We start from the raw sequence: 19,795 nt of genomic DNA on the forward strand, positions 1-19,795 counted from the left end.
CCACAGATATGTATATGCGAAAGTTGGTTAAAAAGTCAAGTCCGTGGTTTACTAAGGTCGTTAGTGTGAACCAGGAGGCTCAAAACTCACCCGGCAGTAGCCCTAAGGGAATAGGGGAGGGGATCCCCATTTTCAATCCCTGAAGGCAAAGCCCGGGCCTGGTTGGCCGGAGGCGGGTACCTGTGCCTGGCACGTCACTCACAGCTTCCTGCAGCCATCTCAGGTCACAGTGCCCAGCCTGGGAAGCCTTGCCATCCCTGTCCAGGGGAGCGCAGCTAAACCTGCCCTGCTCAGATGGGCTGGGGGCTGCTGGAGGGAGACACCCTGCTTGGAGAGAAGACCAACCTGCCGTACTTAAACGGTGAGGGTGGGTCGACTTCCTATGAGGCCCCCCTGAGTGAGCAGACCTTCCAGCTTCCCTAAGGGAAAGAAATAGCCAGCCCTCCCCTTCCGCAGCTCACAGGTTTAGCTGGGCAAAGTCCCCCTAGAAGGCTTGAAAATGCACCCCACCCCACCAGAGAGCTAGCACGTTCCCTAAATGCATATGTACATGACAGATACTAAGTCTTTCCTAAGGCTGGGAGGGGGAGAAAATGACAAGAAATAGGTAAATACTCATAATTGCAATTTACTGCAAAAATGAAGTTCTGAAAAGCATGGGTTTGGGATCAGTCAGCCCAGAATTCCAATCCCGCTTCACCACCCACGAGCTATAGGTCTTGTACAAGTCGATCCACACTTCTGGGCCTCAAGGTCCTCGTCTGTAGGATGGGGACATGGTGCCAGGATGGCTGCTGGCAGGTCTCTGTGGACACAGAGCATACAGCCGCCCTGCTAGCCTCCGTCTTGCTCTCACTGGTCTTCACTGTCACAGTAACAAATGAGAACTCACAAGGGGACACACGGTCCTCGGAAGCCATCATATAGAGGTCCGGGCTCCCGGCTGTACTCCCAAGGGTGCGGCAGGAGCCCATGGCCACTCCACACATACAGCGTGAATGGGCCGTTAGTTCAGGGTAAGTGAGGGCCTGGAACTGAGGGGTCTGCTTTCCTCTCCCGGGTCACTGACTGTCCCTTCCCAGCCCTCACCTGGCCAACCTGGCCAGCTCTCAGAGACCTGGTTATTGCACCTCTGCCTCGTGGGTGGAGGAGGTAAGGACTGAATTGGGTCTCTTTCTGCTTCCCCCCTAACACATCTGGAAGCAGGGGCCCCTCCACTCTGGCAGGATGACCGCTGTGTCTGAGTTAGGCACAGCTCTCTAGGGAGGTTGGTGAGCTTCCTCTCCTGGTCTGCCTCACATCCCCTGAATGGGGGCCTGAACACGTTTACAGGCTGCCGGTGGCTTTTTCATCTGCATGTCCTGCCATTTCCCACGGAGCTGGGGCTGGGCAGTCACTTGGCTGGCGGGCTGGGGAGGTTCAGAGGACGGGGAGATGTCTCAGCCTGCGGCAGCCTCTCCTGCCTCCACCAGCTGAGCGACAACTCTGGTCTGCCGGCGGGGGAGGGGGATCCTCCAAACACAATGCGTGCGTGGGGGGCACTGGTTAGTGTCTGGGCGACCCCTCCTACCCAGCTGGCGAGTGCCACAGGACAGGCGGGGAAGGGGCTGAGGCCACCGCTGCTGTTGCTGCCAGATGCGCTGAGGGCTGTGCAGGAAGGAGCCGGGGCTGCGCTGGCTGCAGCACCCTGGGCAGCGCGCGGACCCCGCAGCAGCTCAGGGCGTCCTGGCAGCTCCCAGGTGCCACCCCCGCAGGCAGCTGCACTGCAGGGACGCTTCCTGCGGCGCCAGCAGCCCCCAAACTGGGCGGCTGGGTGAGGGGGCGACTCCGCTGGGGTGCAGGCCCCCGCCCCCGCCCAGATGTTACCTTCCACTTTGGTGAGGGTCAGGACCGGACTATTGCAGGCGCTGAGTGGGGCCACCCGGGCCGAGTGCTTCTTCATGGTGAGCTGTCCGCCTGCGGGAGCCGGGATCGCCTACATCCTGGGGCCGGCCGAGCGCCCCGGTGCCCGCGGCCTCCTCGGTGCGGGGGCGCCAGGCTCGCCGCCCAGGCCCTGCCCGGCTGCCGGCCGAGCTCCCGCCGCCGCGCTCACTGCGGGGGCTGCCCCGCCGAGCACATCTTCCCAGCCCGCAGCCACTCCACACGCGCGCTCAGCCTCCCGCCGGGAGGTGGCTGCCAACTCCGACGTCACGGCCAAGTGCGCTCCCACGCCCACCCGCTCACCTGCTCCGCCCCCGCCCGGGACGCCCCGGCCGCCGCTGGTCCCGCCCTTGGAGCCAGGTCCTGGCTGCAGCCCCCAGGCCTGTCACCGCGCCCGGATCAGCCCTGCTAGGACCAGTGAGCTGGAGGGAGCGCTGAGAACTTGGCCTCGGCGTTTCACAAGTGTAGGAAGGGAGGTGTTAGACTTTGGATGGGGAAGTGACTCTTCCCTGCACAAGGTCCTGAAGTGTTGGCTTAGAGGAAGAGTCAGAGAAAAGCCAAGCTCCCCACGCTTGCGTTAACTTTTTTGAAAGAGTGTAGGGACACATTACTTTGTGTGGCCCTGTGGACAGCTCTTTTCGGCAAGAAGATGCAAAGTCTGCAGAAACAAAGCAGACCCAAGAAAACAAAGGCTCCGGGAGTGTCCACTCCTGCCCCACTGCCCCAGTGGGGAGAGGCCCAACTCCCTAGGAGGCAGCGATCGCTCCGTTTCTGCCCAGCTTCCGGTTCCTGCTGCAGCGGCAGGGCTGGCGTCTGCTTCCGCAGGTACTCAATGATCACATTCAGACCTGTGCGAGCTATTGGCCAATGATGCTGGTTATAAAGCAATGACATACCTACTGCATCACTGGCCAGCTGGTCCCCGAGTGACCACCGAGTCCCCAGGGGCATTTATCCCAATGACAGTACATCACCAAATGTGCCCTACCATTGTCCCAGCAGGTAGGATGCACAGGGCTTATGTGGCCCCAGGACTACAAAGGCCTATGGGTATCTCATCCCACACGCATCAGTTTTGGTTCCAGCCTCCACTGGGAATCTGAAGGGGTAGTAGTGATTCGAGGTGGGTTAGTCCTTACCACCCAAAGTTACAGAACCTCCACTCTACCTGGTTTCCTGTCTTGAAGTGGATATTCTACTGTACAATATCATTCTCATCCTCTAGAAGGTAACTTCTTGGAGTGGTAGAGTCAGAGAGTGACCTGAGGGCAGCAGTTTCCATAACTTGGCACCTACCAGCTGTTTCTGGTAACATGCACCTGCACAATCCCAGGTCTCTGGAGGAAGCGGTTTCTAGAAGTTGTTATTGTAGGATTCTTGTTATTACCTGCCCTCTTAAACAGTCTGGTGAACAGAGTGCCCCCGAGTCTCCAAAAAGCCAGGGCTTGGAGGGGTTGCTCCTTCAGGGCTACACCCAAGGAAAGGATTGTAGGGTCTCTGCAGAGCCCTCTAGTGGTAGCTTCCACACCATACACCTCCCACAGAAAACTTGTCCTAAGACTCCTAGAGATGATGACACTGCAATACGTTACTAAGCCATGCTCTTCTTCGTAAAAGCCATCCCCTTCTTTGTAAAAATCAAGCATAAATAAGCTTAAAGCAAAAGAATCTCATTTATATATTAATACGATCTTTTGCTACAACATAACATTTCTATGTGTTGTTTCAAGTTCATCAATCAACATTTATTATATACACCATGACTAAAATATCACATAACAGTACCCATTTATTGAGCACTTACTATGTATCAAGTACTGTGTTAAGTGCTTTACATAAATCATTTCATTTCCTACTCCCAAAGCACTGTAAGATTGTCGTTAACTCATTTTACTTCTGGGGAAATTGAGGCTAAGAGTGGTTAAACAAAATGTCCCAGGTCATAGAGTTAATAACTGGCTGAGTGGGGACTTAAATCCAAGTCTGACGAATTAAACACCTGTCCTTATACCTGCTACGCTATTCTCTTATACAGTAGTGCCCCCTGCCATCTGTTGTTTCAGTTTCCCGCAGTAAACACAGTATGAAAATGTTAAACGGATAATTCCAGCATAAACAGGGCCTCTATCATTCTCTTTACTTCATCTCATCAAACAGGCATCTTATCATATCATCATTACAAGAAGAAGGGTGAGTGCAGTACAATGAGATAGTGAGAGACAATATTCATGTAACTTTTATTACAGTATATTGTTATAATTGTTCTATGTTAGTATTAGTTATTGTTATTAATCTCTTACTGTGCCTAATTTATAGATTAAACTTTACCATAGGTATGTATATATATAGGAAAAACAGTATCTATAGGGTTCAGTACTGTCTGTGGTTTCAGGCATCCATTGGGGTCTTGAAGCATATCCCCTGTGAATAAGGGGGACCTGCTATAGTACAAATGTAAAATATAAAACTTTCACATAAGTATTCCAATGCAGGTGGGCAGTGCATGTAATCCAGAATCCATTTCCTTTCATTTGAATGTGGCTTTGACAGATTTCATCATCTTGTATGCCTCCTGGAGTACCTGGCTGTGCCTGTCTGGGTCACTGCCAGCACTTCAAATTAACCTGTCCACACTCATTCTACTGGGCAGGTCACAACAAAATACCCAATAAATATTTGTCTGCTTGATTTTTTTGGATATCTACTTTCTGCATATTGCAATGTCATGTAAAAGTCAAATAAATACCAATTAACTATTGTTAAATATCCCTGTCTAACTTCACTCATTAAATAAGTGTTACCTAAACCTTTTATTTTTTCTCCCCTGCAGGATATTCCAGGATATTTTGATACTCAAAAGGTCGTCATCTCCTCATGTCTGTCAACTTTCACTTATCAAAGAGGTGGTACCAATTGTCATCTCAACTTCCTCCCCTTAATTTTAAGTACCGAGTGCTGTTTCTTTTTTTCTATACTTAACTCTCTCAGCCTTGTGTGCTCTCTTACCGTGTGTTTCAACCAAAACAGCTTACACCTTCCTCCATCCCCAGGAAAAAAAAAAAAACACCTTCCTATACTCCTTTTAAAATCAGAGGTCCTGCTGCTTGATCATCTGAGTATTGATATTCTTCAGTGCACACCTTTTCTCGGAGTGGGTAGGTGTGTGGGGGGGTGCATATTAAAATATTCATGTAAATAAAATTATTCTAAAAAGTTAACTGTGCATTGGTGTGCAAGCACACACTAGAATTTGGAGAATCCTAACCATTTAATACTCTGTGCTGGAGTTAGGCTATCATGACCTAACTCAGTGATACCTGGAAACTCACACATAATGAATAGCTGGCAGAGGATCCGAGATGGCAGAGTGGATGAATGCTGTGCTTCCCTCCTCCCGTGACCACATTAAAATCACAATTATAGAACAATCAACCTGAAGAACCATCTGAAGTCTGGCTGAACAGAAGTCCTATAAAGAAGACTTCCTAAAGATATAAAGAAGAAGCCATGTCGAGACTGGTAGGAAGGCAGAGCTGCAGAACAGGCTCCACACCTGCATGTGATGGTTGAAAATCAGGAGGAATATCTTGGCTGCCGAGGTTCCCTCCAGGGGAGCGAGGGACATCAGCCCCACACTGGGCTCTCCATCTCGGAGTACTGGTGCCAGGAAGAGGAGACCCCACAACATCTGGCTGTGAAAAACAGTGGGGTTTCTGACTGGCAGGGTGGGATAAAAGGCTGCAGGAAACCCAGATGACCTCTTAAAGTACATGCACACACACACTCACTCGCTTGCAGGCACTTACCCTGGGCTCTGGTGGAGGTACAGTGACTTGGGAAGAGTCACATACAGGGAGGCACTGAGTTGTGTTGCTTCAGGGTGAGGGCTGGAGAGACAGTTGTCATTTTCCCTGTGTGGGGTCCACTTCCCCTGCAGTCGGCAGGTGGGTGCCACCTTTCTTGTGTTGAGCCCTCTCCCACATGGCCAAATCTAAATCTGCATTGGCCTGGTGATCTCCATTGCTTCACCCCGCTGATTCCCTAGGACCCCACCCCACCAAGCTCTCAAATCACGAGACTATCAACGGCTGAGCCTTATGGGAGCTGGCAGGTGGCAGTAGGCCCCGGGGTGCCCTAGGCTTTTTGTGGAGCTACCCCAGTCCTATCACTGGTAGTAGCTGCTCTCAGTTCACAATGTGGCCTCTCCCACATGCCTCCCCGTTCAGCAGAGGGGGCAACAATTGAGGATTGCTTTGTAACTCCTACCAGGTAGTTCCTGGCTGGTCACAAGCAGTGGCTGACCTGGGCCTGCACCAGAGCCCCTCCCAGAAAGCTCCAGAACCAACATAGCTGGAGGTTGGCTTCAGACCACTGCAATGTACCAGTCAATTAGCCCCACGAGCAGCACACCCAAACGGCAGTCTCAGCAGACACCAGAGCCACACTGGGGTGAATCCTGCTCCATGGGGTAAGACCCCACCCCCACAGAAGCTGTAAGCTGTGGACATGGCCAAACCCCACAGCCAGTCAACCTGACATGGCAATAGCAATCAAGTGTCAATTATAATGGAGAACCCACACAATCCACACAATAGACACTCCTGTAGTACCAGGCTCAGGTGACCAGGGAGACTGAGGCACTGGGCCCCACAGGACACCTACTACATAAGCCACAAAACAAATTTCAATAAATTTAAGAAGACTGAAATCCTACGAGGCATCTTCTCCAACCACAATGGCATGCAACTAGAAATCAATTACAAGAAAAAAACTTACAACACACAAACATGTGGAGGCTACACATGTTACTAAATAATGAATGGGTTTTATTTCTGGGATGCAAGGTGGGTTCAATATTCGCGAATCAATTAATGTGATACACCACAAAAACAAATGAAAGATAAAAATCACGTGATCTTATCAATAGATGCAGAAAAAGCATTTGACAAAATCCAGCATTCATTTATGATAAAAACTCTCAGCAAAGTGGGGATAGAGGGAACATACCTCAACATAATAAAGGCCATATATGACAAACTCATAGCTAACATCATACTCAAAGGGGAAGCTAAAAGTGTTTTCCTTAAGATCAAGAACAAGACAAGGATGGGCCATCTTCTTACTCCATATACAAGAATAAACTAAAAATGGATTAAATATTTAAATTTAAGACCTGACACCATAAAACTCCTGGAAGAAAACATAGGCAGTAAATTCTCTGATATTGCTCATACTAGTATTTTTTTCTGATCTATCCCCTCGAACAAGGAAACAAAAGAAAAAATAAACAAATGGGACTGCATCAAACGGAAAAGTTTTTGCACAAAGTAAACCACCAACAAAATGAAAAGACAGCCTATTGCCAATGACACATCTGATAAGAAAGGGGTTAATATCGAAAATTTATATATATTAGGTTGGTGCAAAAGAAACTGCGGTTATTGCAATGTTTTTAACCTTTTAAATCGCAATTACATTTGCACCAACCAAATAATAATAATAATAATAATACTCATACAACTCAGCACAAAAAAACAAACAATCCAATTAAAAATGGGCAGAGGACCTGAATATTCACGCAATTCTCCAAAGAGGACATACATCTGGCTAATAGACACATGAAAACATGCTCAATGTCACTAAACATCAGAGAAAGGCAAATTAAAACCACAATGAGATATCACCTCACACCTATCAGAATGGCCATCATTAATAAATCAACAAATAACAAGTGTTGGTGAAGATGTGGAGAAAAGGGAACCCTCGTGTGCTGTTGGTGGGATTGCAAACTGGTGCAGCCACAATGGAAAACAATTGGAGGTTCCTTAAAAAATTAAAAATACCTTATGACCCAGCAATTCCACTTCTGGGTATTTATCTGAAGAAACCCAAAACACTAATTCGAAAAGATATTAATATATACATCCTTATGTTCATTGCAGCATTATTTACAATAGCCAAGATATGGAAACAATCTAAAGATAATGTCTCTCTCACACACACACACACACACACACACACACACACACACAGGAATATTACTTGGTCGTAAAAAATGAAATCTTACCATTTGTGACAACATGGATAGATCTAGAGGGTATTATATTAAGGGAAACAAGTCAGAATGAGAAAGACAAATATCATATGATCTCACTTATATGTGGAACCTAAAGAACAAAATAAACGAACCAACGAAAGAGAAATAGATTCATAGATACAGAGAACAAACTGATGGTTGCCAAAAGGGAGGGGTGTTGGGGAGCTGGGTGCAAAAGGGGAAGGGATTAAGAAATACAACTGGTAATTAAAAAATACTCACGGGGATATGAAGTACAGCATGGGACGTATAGTCAATTATATGGTAATAGCTATGTATAGTGCCACGTGGGTACTAGACTAGTCAGAGAGATCACTGCATAAATTATATCAATGTCTAACCACTATGCTGTACACCTGAAATTAATACAAAATAATATTGAGTGTCAAGTGTTACTGAACAACAACAATAATAAAAAAGAATAGCTGGGTTTCGTGTTCTTCACTTACCGTCCAAACACTGAAGTAAGTTCACGGAAGATACAGAGAGTAACAAGCCTTTACTGTACGACTTAAAACCCATGAGCATGAGTTTTATACTCCCTGGCCTGCACCTAACAGCTTCCCTGCCTACTCCCCACTCCCACTGGCAAACCAAAGAGAAAGGAAGTAAGAGAGGAGTTCCGGATGAGAAAAGCGAGGAAACAACCAGTTTGTCCTACCACTAAGTGGCCATATTTAAATGACAACTCACAGGTGGGACCAGCCATGTCCCCTTAGGAGGAGAAAGGCAGACAGGCCCGGGGTGGAGCATTAGGAACTGGTAGCTTGGCCAATTCCTCATATTCGGGGGGCTTCCAGCCCTGGGCCTGTATTGAGCCTCTGTAAAGAAACTATGTTGCCCAAATAACCTGTTCCAGGCTTCTAACACTGACATACGTTTCTGCCATGCGTGGTGGTCACTGGCCAACCTTCCCTCTGATCTGGTGTGTGAATGTCTATAGTTCCACCGCACCGTTCCAAGAAGGCATCCGAACCCTTTGGCGGGTTTACGTAGTACTTACGATTCCCTGAGGCCAAGACAGCCTGGGACAGTCAACAGCTCGAGTCTGAGCTCCAGGTCTGCCCATAAGAGTGGCCAACCTCAAGTGGTCACTCAGCCTGTGCTGGCCTCAGTTTCCTAATTTGGGCGCAAGAGGGGTGGGCCCTACTGGCAGTTTTCAAACTGTGTTTCCTGGTCACTGTGCAAAGCAACTCTACTTTTATCTGTCGGGGTTCCATGTTAGATTTGTTTTATAAAAATGTTGTCACTGTAAAAGAAAGTTTTGAAAACTATTGACTGGATTATCTCCAAAGTCCTGTTTTGGCTTTAAAATTTGGGGTGTATGAAATTATCTTCCTAGATAAGACAACTGCCACTGCTTCCAATGATCTTAAAAGAACCTTATCCTTCCTTTCCGATTATTTCCAGTTAAGTCGACTTTTGCTTTAAGTGGTTTTCTCACTTTTTTGACATACTCAGAAGTGCATTTACATTTGTTAAAGTTTATACACTACAAATGATGAATTTCACAGTTTGTAAATTATGTCAATGTAAAAATTGGGAAAAATATGTTTTCTGTATATAAACACATATATAACTAATTTGAATATTTGACAAAAGTACTACCCTTACCATGTGTGAGCTATTCTATTCTATTCTATCTTTTCTGATCTTCCACTGCAAAAAACAAACAAAAAAAGAAATGCTGATGGTAACCAACTAAGTTTGTTTTTATTACATTATGATCCACTCATGACTCATAATCCACGTGATTTGAAAAATACTGTTACAAATTAGGTCCTTTGTAAATTATGCGAAGACCTTTACTTAATCCATTCGAAATAACGAAAAATGTAAAAGCCAGCTAAGATTTTCAATAGTCAGGAAACAGACCAGTTTAATTAATTCACTCTGAAACAGTAACGTGTTTCATAGTCCTTTACAGTACAACCTAGTAAGAATAACAAATTATGCTTGTGGTTACCAGAGTTCACAAATAATGACTTAAAGTAGTTCCAGGCACCAGAAATGGAATTTTACCCAAATAAGTCAGTCTGCAGCATTCAGAAGCTTTCCCAGTGGAGCCAGCACCGGTATTTCCAACAGGAGAGAAAGTTTTAGGAAAGAAAGAAATGGACTTCCATCAGTGGGCAGCTCATTGCCCCAATCTGTCAGGACTAACTGATAACCTGTTTCCCTGACTCCAGGAACAGCACAGGAAACGAGAACCATTAGACAGAAGACTTGGTGGCCTTTCTTATCTTCACATGTCCCTTCCCCTCAGCGATGTGCATCTCCAGGACAAACGGAGACTCCTTAAGGTCCCACGTGGATCTCTCCACTTTCTCTAGGGAGGTTGGATAGCTCCACGCAGGACATCAAGAGGCAGGATCCCTGGATGTCACCAGTAGGCTTCCAGACACGTGCCCTCCAGGCACCTCCATGACTGCTCCATGGTGGCCAGACAGCATGCGGGGCCCAGAGCCGGGGTGGTGATGAACAAAAGGAGAGGCGCAGAGATGGGAACGGGATGTCTGGTTGGTTCCTTTGTGGAGCCTCGTCAGGACTCTGTCCTGTGCTCAGGGGCAGACACAGGGTGTGGCCTGCTCCAGGACCCACCACAGCAACTGCCCAGCATGACCAGGAGGGAGCTCCTGGATGGACCCCTGGGGTGGGTCGCTCCTCCCTGTGCTGGGTGCCAGAGACCTAGCTAAGTGCCAACACAGCTTATAATGTCCGGTCCCCAGTCGGGACTTAGGAAATGAGGATTCTCTTCCACCTTGGGAACTGGACACACCAGCTTCCAAAAATTCCTTCCAACACTGGAAATCAGTATGGCGAGGGGGCACTGTTCATAGTTTCATTTGGACGAGTTGTTTAATCTCTCCATGCTCAGCCATTTCATCTTTAAAATGGAGATAAGAATAGTACGTACTTTACGGTTGTTGTGAAGTTTCAAGGTACTCATACATGTAAAGAGCTCGTAACAGGACCCGGTGGCGGGTACCACAAGTACTCAGAACATGTCAGTCACGATTTTCAGTCTCCCACCAGGTTCCTTAATAGGGAGAGGCCGTCTCTGGTTTGTGTATCTCCAGCGCCTAACACAGTACAGAGCTTATGTAGGAGGTGCTCAAAGCAGGAAGGGAGGTGCTCCTAGGGCCCAGCCTTCTAGAATTTCTAGAATTGTCTGCGCCACCCTCCTCCCAGCCCAGCCCTTTCTGCCTGCAGGGCGCCTGGAGTGAGGAAACCTGCGGGCTCTCGCCTCCCACTGGCTTCATCTCAGAGGAAGCGCTTTGGAGGCCAGGACGCTGGATTCAAGGTGAGGAGAGAGATCTGATGCCACTTAGTTCAGAAATAGCTGCCTGCTTGTGTTCCGGATGACTCAGCAACCACAACTGGACTCCTGTCTGATGCCTCCACTCTCCCTCCTGTGGAGGGGAACCTAGAATACTGACCTGCATCAGATCCCTGTCCACACCAAGGGCAGGCTGCCTTGGCGGGGGTTTGTGTCCAAGGATGGGCCAAGGGGACTGGCCATCAGACGTGGCCTTGGGGAAGGGGCCTGCTCCAATGTCTGGCTCCTGAGGGCAGGGTGGGCTGAATCATGGTGAGTGAGGACACAGGAAGCTCCAGGTTGGGCAGACCGTCTCTGCAGGCCCGAACTGAGGTCAGGGCCTCCTCTGTGCTCGGACAGCCTGCACTCCTCCAAGGCACTGATTGTCTGCCCTGCCCTGGGCAGGGACTCGCTTTACCTCCTGCTGGGCTGTGATGCTGTGAGGCGGGGCCTTGCGATGAGCAGGGTAACAACACCACCACGAGGACACAAAGACGCAGGGATTGGCCAGTGCTTTAGGTGGGCGAGAAGCTGCATCCAGAGAAGTAGTTGCAGCAGGTGGGCGGGATGTGTCGGGACCTAACCCCAGCCACAGATTCCCCGGGATCAGGAAGGTCCTGCCTACTCGGCAGAGGAGCTCCAGGCAGCAACCCCTCCCTGCTTTGTGCAGTGACCCCTGGGCCCCCGCTGGCTCTTTGGTCTGCTGAGGACCTAGCTGTCCCACCTGGTGCCTGGTTCCCGCGTAGGCTGGCAGAGCTAGGAAATCAATGGGCCCTCCTGATCCCAGCCAGCTCTGCCCCTCCGTGTACCCTAAAAACTCCAGAAGCCCAAAGTGTCATGGACACTTTGTAACGTGTTCCCTTGTGGGGCTGGTGCAGGCATTTACAGAGTCTGTGTTTACAGACGTGCCTGAAAACTAAACACAGCTTCTACCCCCACATGTCCATCCCAGTAGCTGCTACAGGCCCTCACAGCACGTCCCCCTCAGGTGACACCCACCTCCTTTCCCCCCCATTCCACATGGACCCTCACCTTCTCCTTCCTCAACCCAGTGCTGCTGACATGGCCCCAGCTCCAGGCCCACTGCCCTCCTCGCCTAGCAGAACGTCCTGGAGCGTGTCCTCTGCTTACCCCTGCCCCAAGAGGGAACCCCTGGAATTCCAGGGACTGCATGCATGCCATGCTGAGCCCATCACCTCTGAGCCCTGCTGACCACATCTGCTGTAACTGACCTCACTGGGCAGTGGACAAATGACGCATGGGAGAGGTTACTGTATTTTGCCGTATATAATGCGCACCCACATTTTGGGCCCAAACTTTCAGGGAAAAAATCTTTCATTTTAATTTTTTAATTCAAATTTTTATTTGTTTACATTTGTTTTTTGTATTATAAAGGAATTTGAGCATTTATGTTTTAACATATTACGACACAAGAAATTTTATGTCACAAATAATTACAAAACACAAGAACAGATACAAGGTACAAGAAATGTTATGTACCGGTAACAGATTTACCATATTCATACAACCTAGAAGGCCAAGAACTCTGTCGTTCCAAGTTCCTCATAAGTTCAACAAAACTGATTATCGTATTCCAGGGTATTGTTTTGCATACGGATATCGTTATTGATTTCCAGAGTTACACTTTTAATTCATAAGCATAAATAAAAGAATTAAAAACATTTATATGGATACGAAATTTGTTACTACCCATGTACAATGTGCAGCCTTATTTTTAACCTCACAAATTGGGGCAAAAAAGTGTGCATTACATACGGCAAAATACGGTCAAAATGACCCCAAAGTGTTCAAAAGAAATAATTGTGTCTTCCCCAAGTAAGCATTAAGAATTGCCATGTTTCCTCTTCTTCTGTATACGACATCTGTTGACCTGTGTCAGGCATGGGGGGCCTGAGAGCTCCCGAGGAATGGCAGGAGTCACCAGAGGAGGGGGTGCAGGACCAAGGGACAAACGTGTTCCACGATTTCATCAGAGATGAGGAACACATCTCATTATCTGCAAAAGCAAACAAACCAAAATCCTGCTGAAGGACAGGACTGTTCTCTGCTTTGGGGCTAAAAGAGAAGTTGCCACAAATTTTGGACAAAAGCAAGAAGAGGATAGAGGCCTGGCGGTATATCCTGTTCCTGACTGAGAAAGCTAGTCACGCCTTTCCCCCAAAATGGTTGGCCAGTGAGGGCAAGAACCCCCTAACATTCCCGGTGGGGTGTGGAGGGTTACATGTATGTATGGTTTGTTCCTGAAGTTGTCTCGCTGGTGTCAGAGTATTTCTGTCTTGTGGATTCCAAAACTACCTCCCAACAAATAGTTCCTTGTCACTGTGACAAAGACGGGTTTGCCCATCTGAGGCGATGTGTTAGGGCTCCGATGACTAGTGACCAGCCCAGAGCACATGTTAGTGAGAGAACCTCACCAACAATGAGGAGTTTAGCATAGCTCATCAACACAGTAATTGTCTAGCATGATGGGAACCTTTGGAAACTTTCTAATCAAAATTTGTTCTGAGATTCTTGTCAGTTCCCATTTTCATTTTAAGATGATTGCCCTCAGAAATTTCATGTACAGCTGATGGGAGTAAAAATTGATATATCTTTTCTGAAAGTTAGCAATATATATCGAAATTCATAAAAAATAAAAAATGTTTGTGGTCTATTACCCACTATTTCCAATTTTAGGAATTCTCTCCCAGAAATAATCTGATGTGAACATAGATATATTACAAAGATGTTCACCCAGGTTTTATTACTAGTAAGCAAAAGACTAGAAACAACCTGAACATTCAACAATAGGAAAATGGGAAATAAAGTATGGCGTATTTACACAAAAGAATATTCCATTTTTAGGAATTCTCTCCCAGAAATAATCTGATGTGAACATAGATATATTACAAAGACGTTCACCCAGGTTTTATTACTAGTAAGTAAAAGACTAGAAACAACCTGAACATTCAACAATAGGAAAATGGGAATTTCCAGGTAGTGGGATAAACAGCACAACCGCCCAGAATGCATTGTTCTTCATCCCTTTCAGCATATCCACCAGTTATCAGCTTCAAGGCACAGGTTAGAAATGACTATTAGACTTAGTTTTTATTAATGGATTTTTCCATACCCATGACATATTTTTTATTAATATAAACACTTCTCAGCATGGATTTATTTGGTCTGATACTTTCTCGCTACTTCCTGAAAGCTCGCACAAACTGTGACACAATTCAAGCTTACCCTTCTCTCAAGCTTTCTTTCTTTCCTTGCTATTGCTAAAATATGCCCTTTCCCGTCCTTTAAGTCCACTCTTTCTATAAAACTACAAAAATGAAAACAAACAACACACCATCGAAAGGAAACCTTCACACACGTCCACGTTCGAGCGTCGAATTCCTCACTTAGTGGGGTAAGGACCAAGCCCTGTGGCAGCTCCATGTGGAGTCCAGTTTATGGGAAATACAAGAGAAGCTCATTGATTTTCGTTTTAACCTTGACTGCCTATTTAAAGTGAGCTGGTATCAAATGCTCTATTGATGGCAGAATTCTAATTTGGGATTTGTAGCAACCTAAGACATCTAAGACATGAAGGATGACCGTAGCTGGAAAATCTGTCTCCAGCAGTGAGTGGCATTCACAGAATTTAAGGCACAGTTCACCCACAATCCTTGAGGCAGCATTTGATTCATTAATAAGATGTGAGAAATAAAGCACAAAGAGTTCAATTCAACTGTCCTCAGAGCTAATTAAAGATAACAAATGTGTAAGCTTAAGGTGTTAGCATAAACTGGAATAAAAAATAAAACTCATTGCAAAATATTCACCTACAACTCTGGCAGAAGTGACACAGGTAAGCATGTGTTCATTTTCACGGAGATATATTAATTTGCAGGAAACCTCTCTATGAATTTGAACAGCAGTGATCAAATCACGCTGAGATGGGACTGCATGAGCCTCAGCCAATTCACAGCATGGGGTCTGGTCTGCATTTTGGTGACAGCCCAGCCCTGAGTACTAGTGGGCTGGGGGGATGGCTTAGTGATGAAAGCCTGTGCTCAAGTGAAGAAGGCTCTGGATGTTGTTTAAGAGGACAGTGTCTCCGAGGTGGAAAAGGATTTGGAAATCACCTAGAACATCACCCTTAGTTTGGGCCAAGAAGTAATAAAACTAAGGACAACAGAGAAACAAAAAACGGTGGCTATTCTGGGAACAGTAAATAGAAGAAACCTATTAATAAACAGACCTCCTGAAGTGCACCCAGGCCAAAGTGACGAGCTCTGTCTTGTGGTGGCAGCTGCTAGGAGGCCAAGAGTATTGTAGCTTGATGGGACCTCCTGTACTGCAGAGATGCTTCTAGAAGTGAAAGAGAGAGGCCACCCTTTCTTGGACTTCAGTTTTAAACTTTGGACAAGATTCAGGTAATTGACGGTGCCTTTAAAGGAACACCTTGTTTTTTAGAAAAGGAAGTTGTGCCTCAAGGAAAGAAAAAATACCAGTCTTAAGAAATAAAAGACAATGCGAGTGCTTCCTAGCTCTAAGTTTTCTGGGAGGTGGCAGACTGACGTAGGGAGATGAAAGGTGAATTAGGGCACCTGGTAAGGCTCTGAGGCGGTTTCATCAGAAAGGTAGGCAGAGGCCAAATAGCAGACTCATCTGCTTCACACCATGAAGAAAGTAAAGAGACAACAAATAGAATGAGAGAGAATATCTGCAGGTTTTATATCTGACTAGGGACTTGTATCTAAAATATGTACAGAACTCTGACAACTCAATAATCAAAGACAAATAACCCAATTATAAAACAGGAAAAGGTGACTGAAATGTGGGCCAAAGACCTTATAGACACCTCACCAAAGAAGATATACAGATGGCAAATAAGCATGTCAAAAGATGCTGCATGTTAATTATCGTCAGGGAGATGCAATTTGAAACAACAGTGACGAGGCACCAGCGTACACCCATTAGAACGGCCAGAATCCGGAACACTGACCACCTGAAATGCTGGCGAGGATGGAGCAACGGGAACTCTCCCTCACTGCGGGTGGGAATGCAACATGGAGCAGCCACTTTGGAACATAGTGTGGCGGTTTCTTACCAAGCTAAACAGACTCTTACCATATGATCCAGGAATCACGCTACTTGGTATTTACCAGACGGAGCTGAAAACACATCCACACAAAAACCTGCACCTGCATGTCTATGACAGCTTTATTCATAATTCCCAAACTTGGAAGCAACCAAGACATCCTTCAGTAGATGATGGATAAATACACTGTGGTTCATCCAGACAGTGGGATATTATTCAGTGCTAAAAAAAAATAAAAGAAAAAAGAGCGCTGTCAAGCCATGAAAAGACATGGAGGGAACTTAAATGTGTATCACCAAGTAAAGGAAGTCAATCTGAAAGGCTGCATTAGGCACAATTCCCACTATATGACATTCTGGAAAAGGCAAAACATGGAGACAGTGAAAAATCAGTGGTTGCTAGAGGTAAGGATGTGGAAGAGATAAGAAGTAGAGTACAGAGGATTTTTTAGGCCAGTTAATTAATAATCATATTATAATGATGGATATATATATATATATATATATATATATATATATATATATATATATTATACATTTGCAAACCCATAGAATATACAACACCAAGAGTGAGCCCTAAGGTAAGCTATGGACACTGAGTGATAATGCTGATTAATGAAGGTAATTCCTCGGTAAAATATGTGCCATTCTGGTAAATGCCGCTGATCACAGTGGAGGCTGTTGGTCAGGGATTATGTGGGAAAATCTCTGTACCTTCCTCTCAATTTTGTTATCAACCTAAAACTGCTCTAAAAAATAAAATCTTCAAAAAATGAAAAGAAATATGGGCAAAGTATCTGAAAAGACATTTCTTCAAAGAGATATACAGATGGCCAATCAGCACATGAGAAGATGTCCAGACGTCAAAGAAATACGAATTAAAACCACGACGACATGCCACCTCACACCCACTAGGATGGCAAGAACTAAAAAGACCACCAATAACAAATGGTAGCAAGGATGTGGAGAAACTGAAAAGAAAACCTCATACCCTGATGGCAGAATTGTCAAGCGTGCAGCCACTTTGGAAGCAGACTTATATGGTCCAGCAATTCTACCTCTAGATATATGCCCAGGAGAAATGAAAACATGTGTCCATACAAAGACTCGTACACGAATGTTCATAGCAGCATTATTCATAATAGCCTCAAATATAAACACCCCACATGTCCATCAACCGATGAAGGGATACAGAAAACATGGTATATCCACAGAATGGGATATTATTCAGCCATAAAAAGAAAGTACCGGTACAAATGTTGGCGAGGGACTGGAAGAGGGCAGTAAAAAGGAGGGAGGAAGGACTCTGTGGTCCCCTACCGTCTACAGCAGGAGTTTCCAATGCTGGCTGCTCATTGGTTGGGTTGAAAGCACAGATGCTGTACTTAGACCAACTCATCAGTCTCGGGGGAATGGGGCATGCCCCGGCATCTGTGTTTCCTACGAGCTCCCAGATGTTTGAGGATTCCACTAACCCAGGGGATAAACCCACCACCTCAGCCAGGTCCCCAAACTCTCCTCCACACCCACTTGTCACGTCCCTGTCTTCTAGAACAGCTGTGTGACGTTGCAGATGCCCTCCCTCCACCTCCATCTCCTTTGGTTGGAAAACTCCTCCTCCTCAGATGCACCCTCCTCTGAGATTTCCCTGATTTCCCAAGGTGGAGCTGCTCTCTTTTGTGCTTCCATCAACATTGCATGCATGCAGAACCTAGGATGGCATGTGCAGTTCCCAAAGTGTGCTCCTTGGAACACTAACTACTAGGGGTGGGGGTGGAGGGCTATGGGGACTGGGGATGCAGCACACTATACACCCCGTTTGAAGATTCACAATGTGCTCTGGCTTATTAAAGACTCTGAGAAGATTTGCCATAAAGATACAAAACACAAATCTGCTGAAACTGATGAAAGCCATTGTCTCTTATGCTTATTGGATCACAGACCCATATTCCCTCAGCCGGATACTTAGGAATACCTCCAGGAGTTGTTGTGATTATTTGTTTAACTATAAAAGTGTTTCTCTCCTGGACTGGTTTCTGAGCTCCTGGAGAAAAGGGATCACGTCCTAGCTTTCCATCTTTGCTACTTGGCCAACTTTCAGCATTAGCACGCATTCCTTGAACAAACCACTGAATATTGTTTGTTTCCTCTTGTGATTTTCTCTGAAAAACCCAACTATTGGAATTTCTGGCATTTGCTTTTTCAAAATATGTGCTCAGAAGGGGGATGCCGAGTTTTTGCTCCTTCAAAAACCAACGCCACAACAATTCAGACACCGGCGCATAATTCTTGCCTGCCCCACGCAACTGTCATTAATGGTTTATTCTCCCATCCATCAGTTTCCAAGGTTCATCTTTTAAAAGAATTGCAGTCCAGGTAGTCAACAGGAAACTGAGCAAAATGCCTTCACAGAACTAATTTCTCTCTTGAGCAGAAGGTGCTCATCAATGCACCTGAATACCTACTGGTGGTTGTTCTAGACATTTCCTTTCTTTTCCCTCTGAAGTCACCCAGCTGCCAGAGTTGATCCAGGTTAACCACCCACTGAAAACCTCTCCACTGCTGTGGAGAGCAGTTGACTCCATATGTCGGCATGTGCTGTGTTTATATTTACATCACAGGTGAGGGGACGGCCTGGCAGGGATTTCTAACAGCTAAATGTTAATTATGACCACGGTTTGTGTAGCTTCTCACAGGAGTGAATCTATCCGATATTGCTACGAATAAACACTGTGGGTGTCCTTTAGCAGTCTCTGTTTTTCTGGTTGGTCTTCCAACACAACAAATGTGCTATTGCTGCAAACACATTCCAACCTGATATGGGTTCTTTTGAAGTTTCTTTTTTCTCAAATCAGTGATATGGAGTCAAGGTCGAGGAGGCCAGTGAGGCGTCTGTGCAAACACTCATTGTACCAGGACTGCAGCGGCGTCCATCCTGGGGTTCTCCATGGGAGAGAGAACGTCTCCATGCACCCATCCCCACCAGGGGGGTATCCACTCCTGTCATTCATTCACTCACTTGTCCATTAATGCAATCAACGCTTACTGAGAACCTACGACGTACTGGCACTGTGCTGGTCGCTGGGGACTGACGAAGAGTCTCTCCTTGACCAAACTGCAGCCAGGCTCCTCTGAGCCCTCAACCCCAGTCTGTAAAGGCATAAATAAACACTGACAGTTTCTAAGCGCGTTCACTGGCTTCCATGCTGTGGCTGGTGTTCCTCGTCCTTCTCAGAGCTGCCTGCAGTTTTAAGAGGCAGGGATGCTGAGCTGCTGCTGTGCCCCCGCTCGGCAAAACGTGTCTGAGCAGGCGCTCGCTGTGAGGTTGGCAGGCAGGACGCTGAGTGCTCGGGCCGAGAGCGGCTCCC

The 19,795-nt window shown here is 46.5% G+C and overlaps 1 protein-coding gene across 3 annotated transcripts in view; it reads right to left on the reverse strand.

Annotated features, from left to right (window-relative positions):
• The window catches only part of SLC35F3 (solute carrier family 35 member F3), a 288,066-nt gene that overhangs the window by 77,047 nt on the left and 191,224 nt on the right, over positions 1 to 19,795 (reverse strand). The window contains exon 1 of one of the 3 annotated variants that reach the window (XM_081039046.1): positions 1,867 to 2,119. The exons of the other annotated variants lie outside the window; for them this stretch is intronic. Coding sequence (XP_080895172.1) covers positions 1,867 to 1,942 — 76 coding nt within the window. The 5' untranslated portion in view covers positions 1,943 to 2,119. Of the gene's footprint in view, positions 1 to 1,866; positions 2,120 to 19,795 lie in introns of those variants that run through there. 3 annotated transcript variants of the gene reach the window in all.

Source organism: Rhinolophus hipposideros (assembly GCF_964194185.1).
Source record: "Rhinolophus hipposideros genome assembly, chromosome: 26".
Classification (NCBI taxonomy): domain Eukaryota; kingdom Metazoa; phylum Chordata; class Mammalia; order Chiroptera; family Rhinolophidae; genus Rhinolophus; species Rhinolophus hipposideros.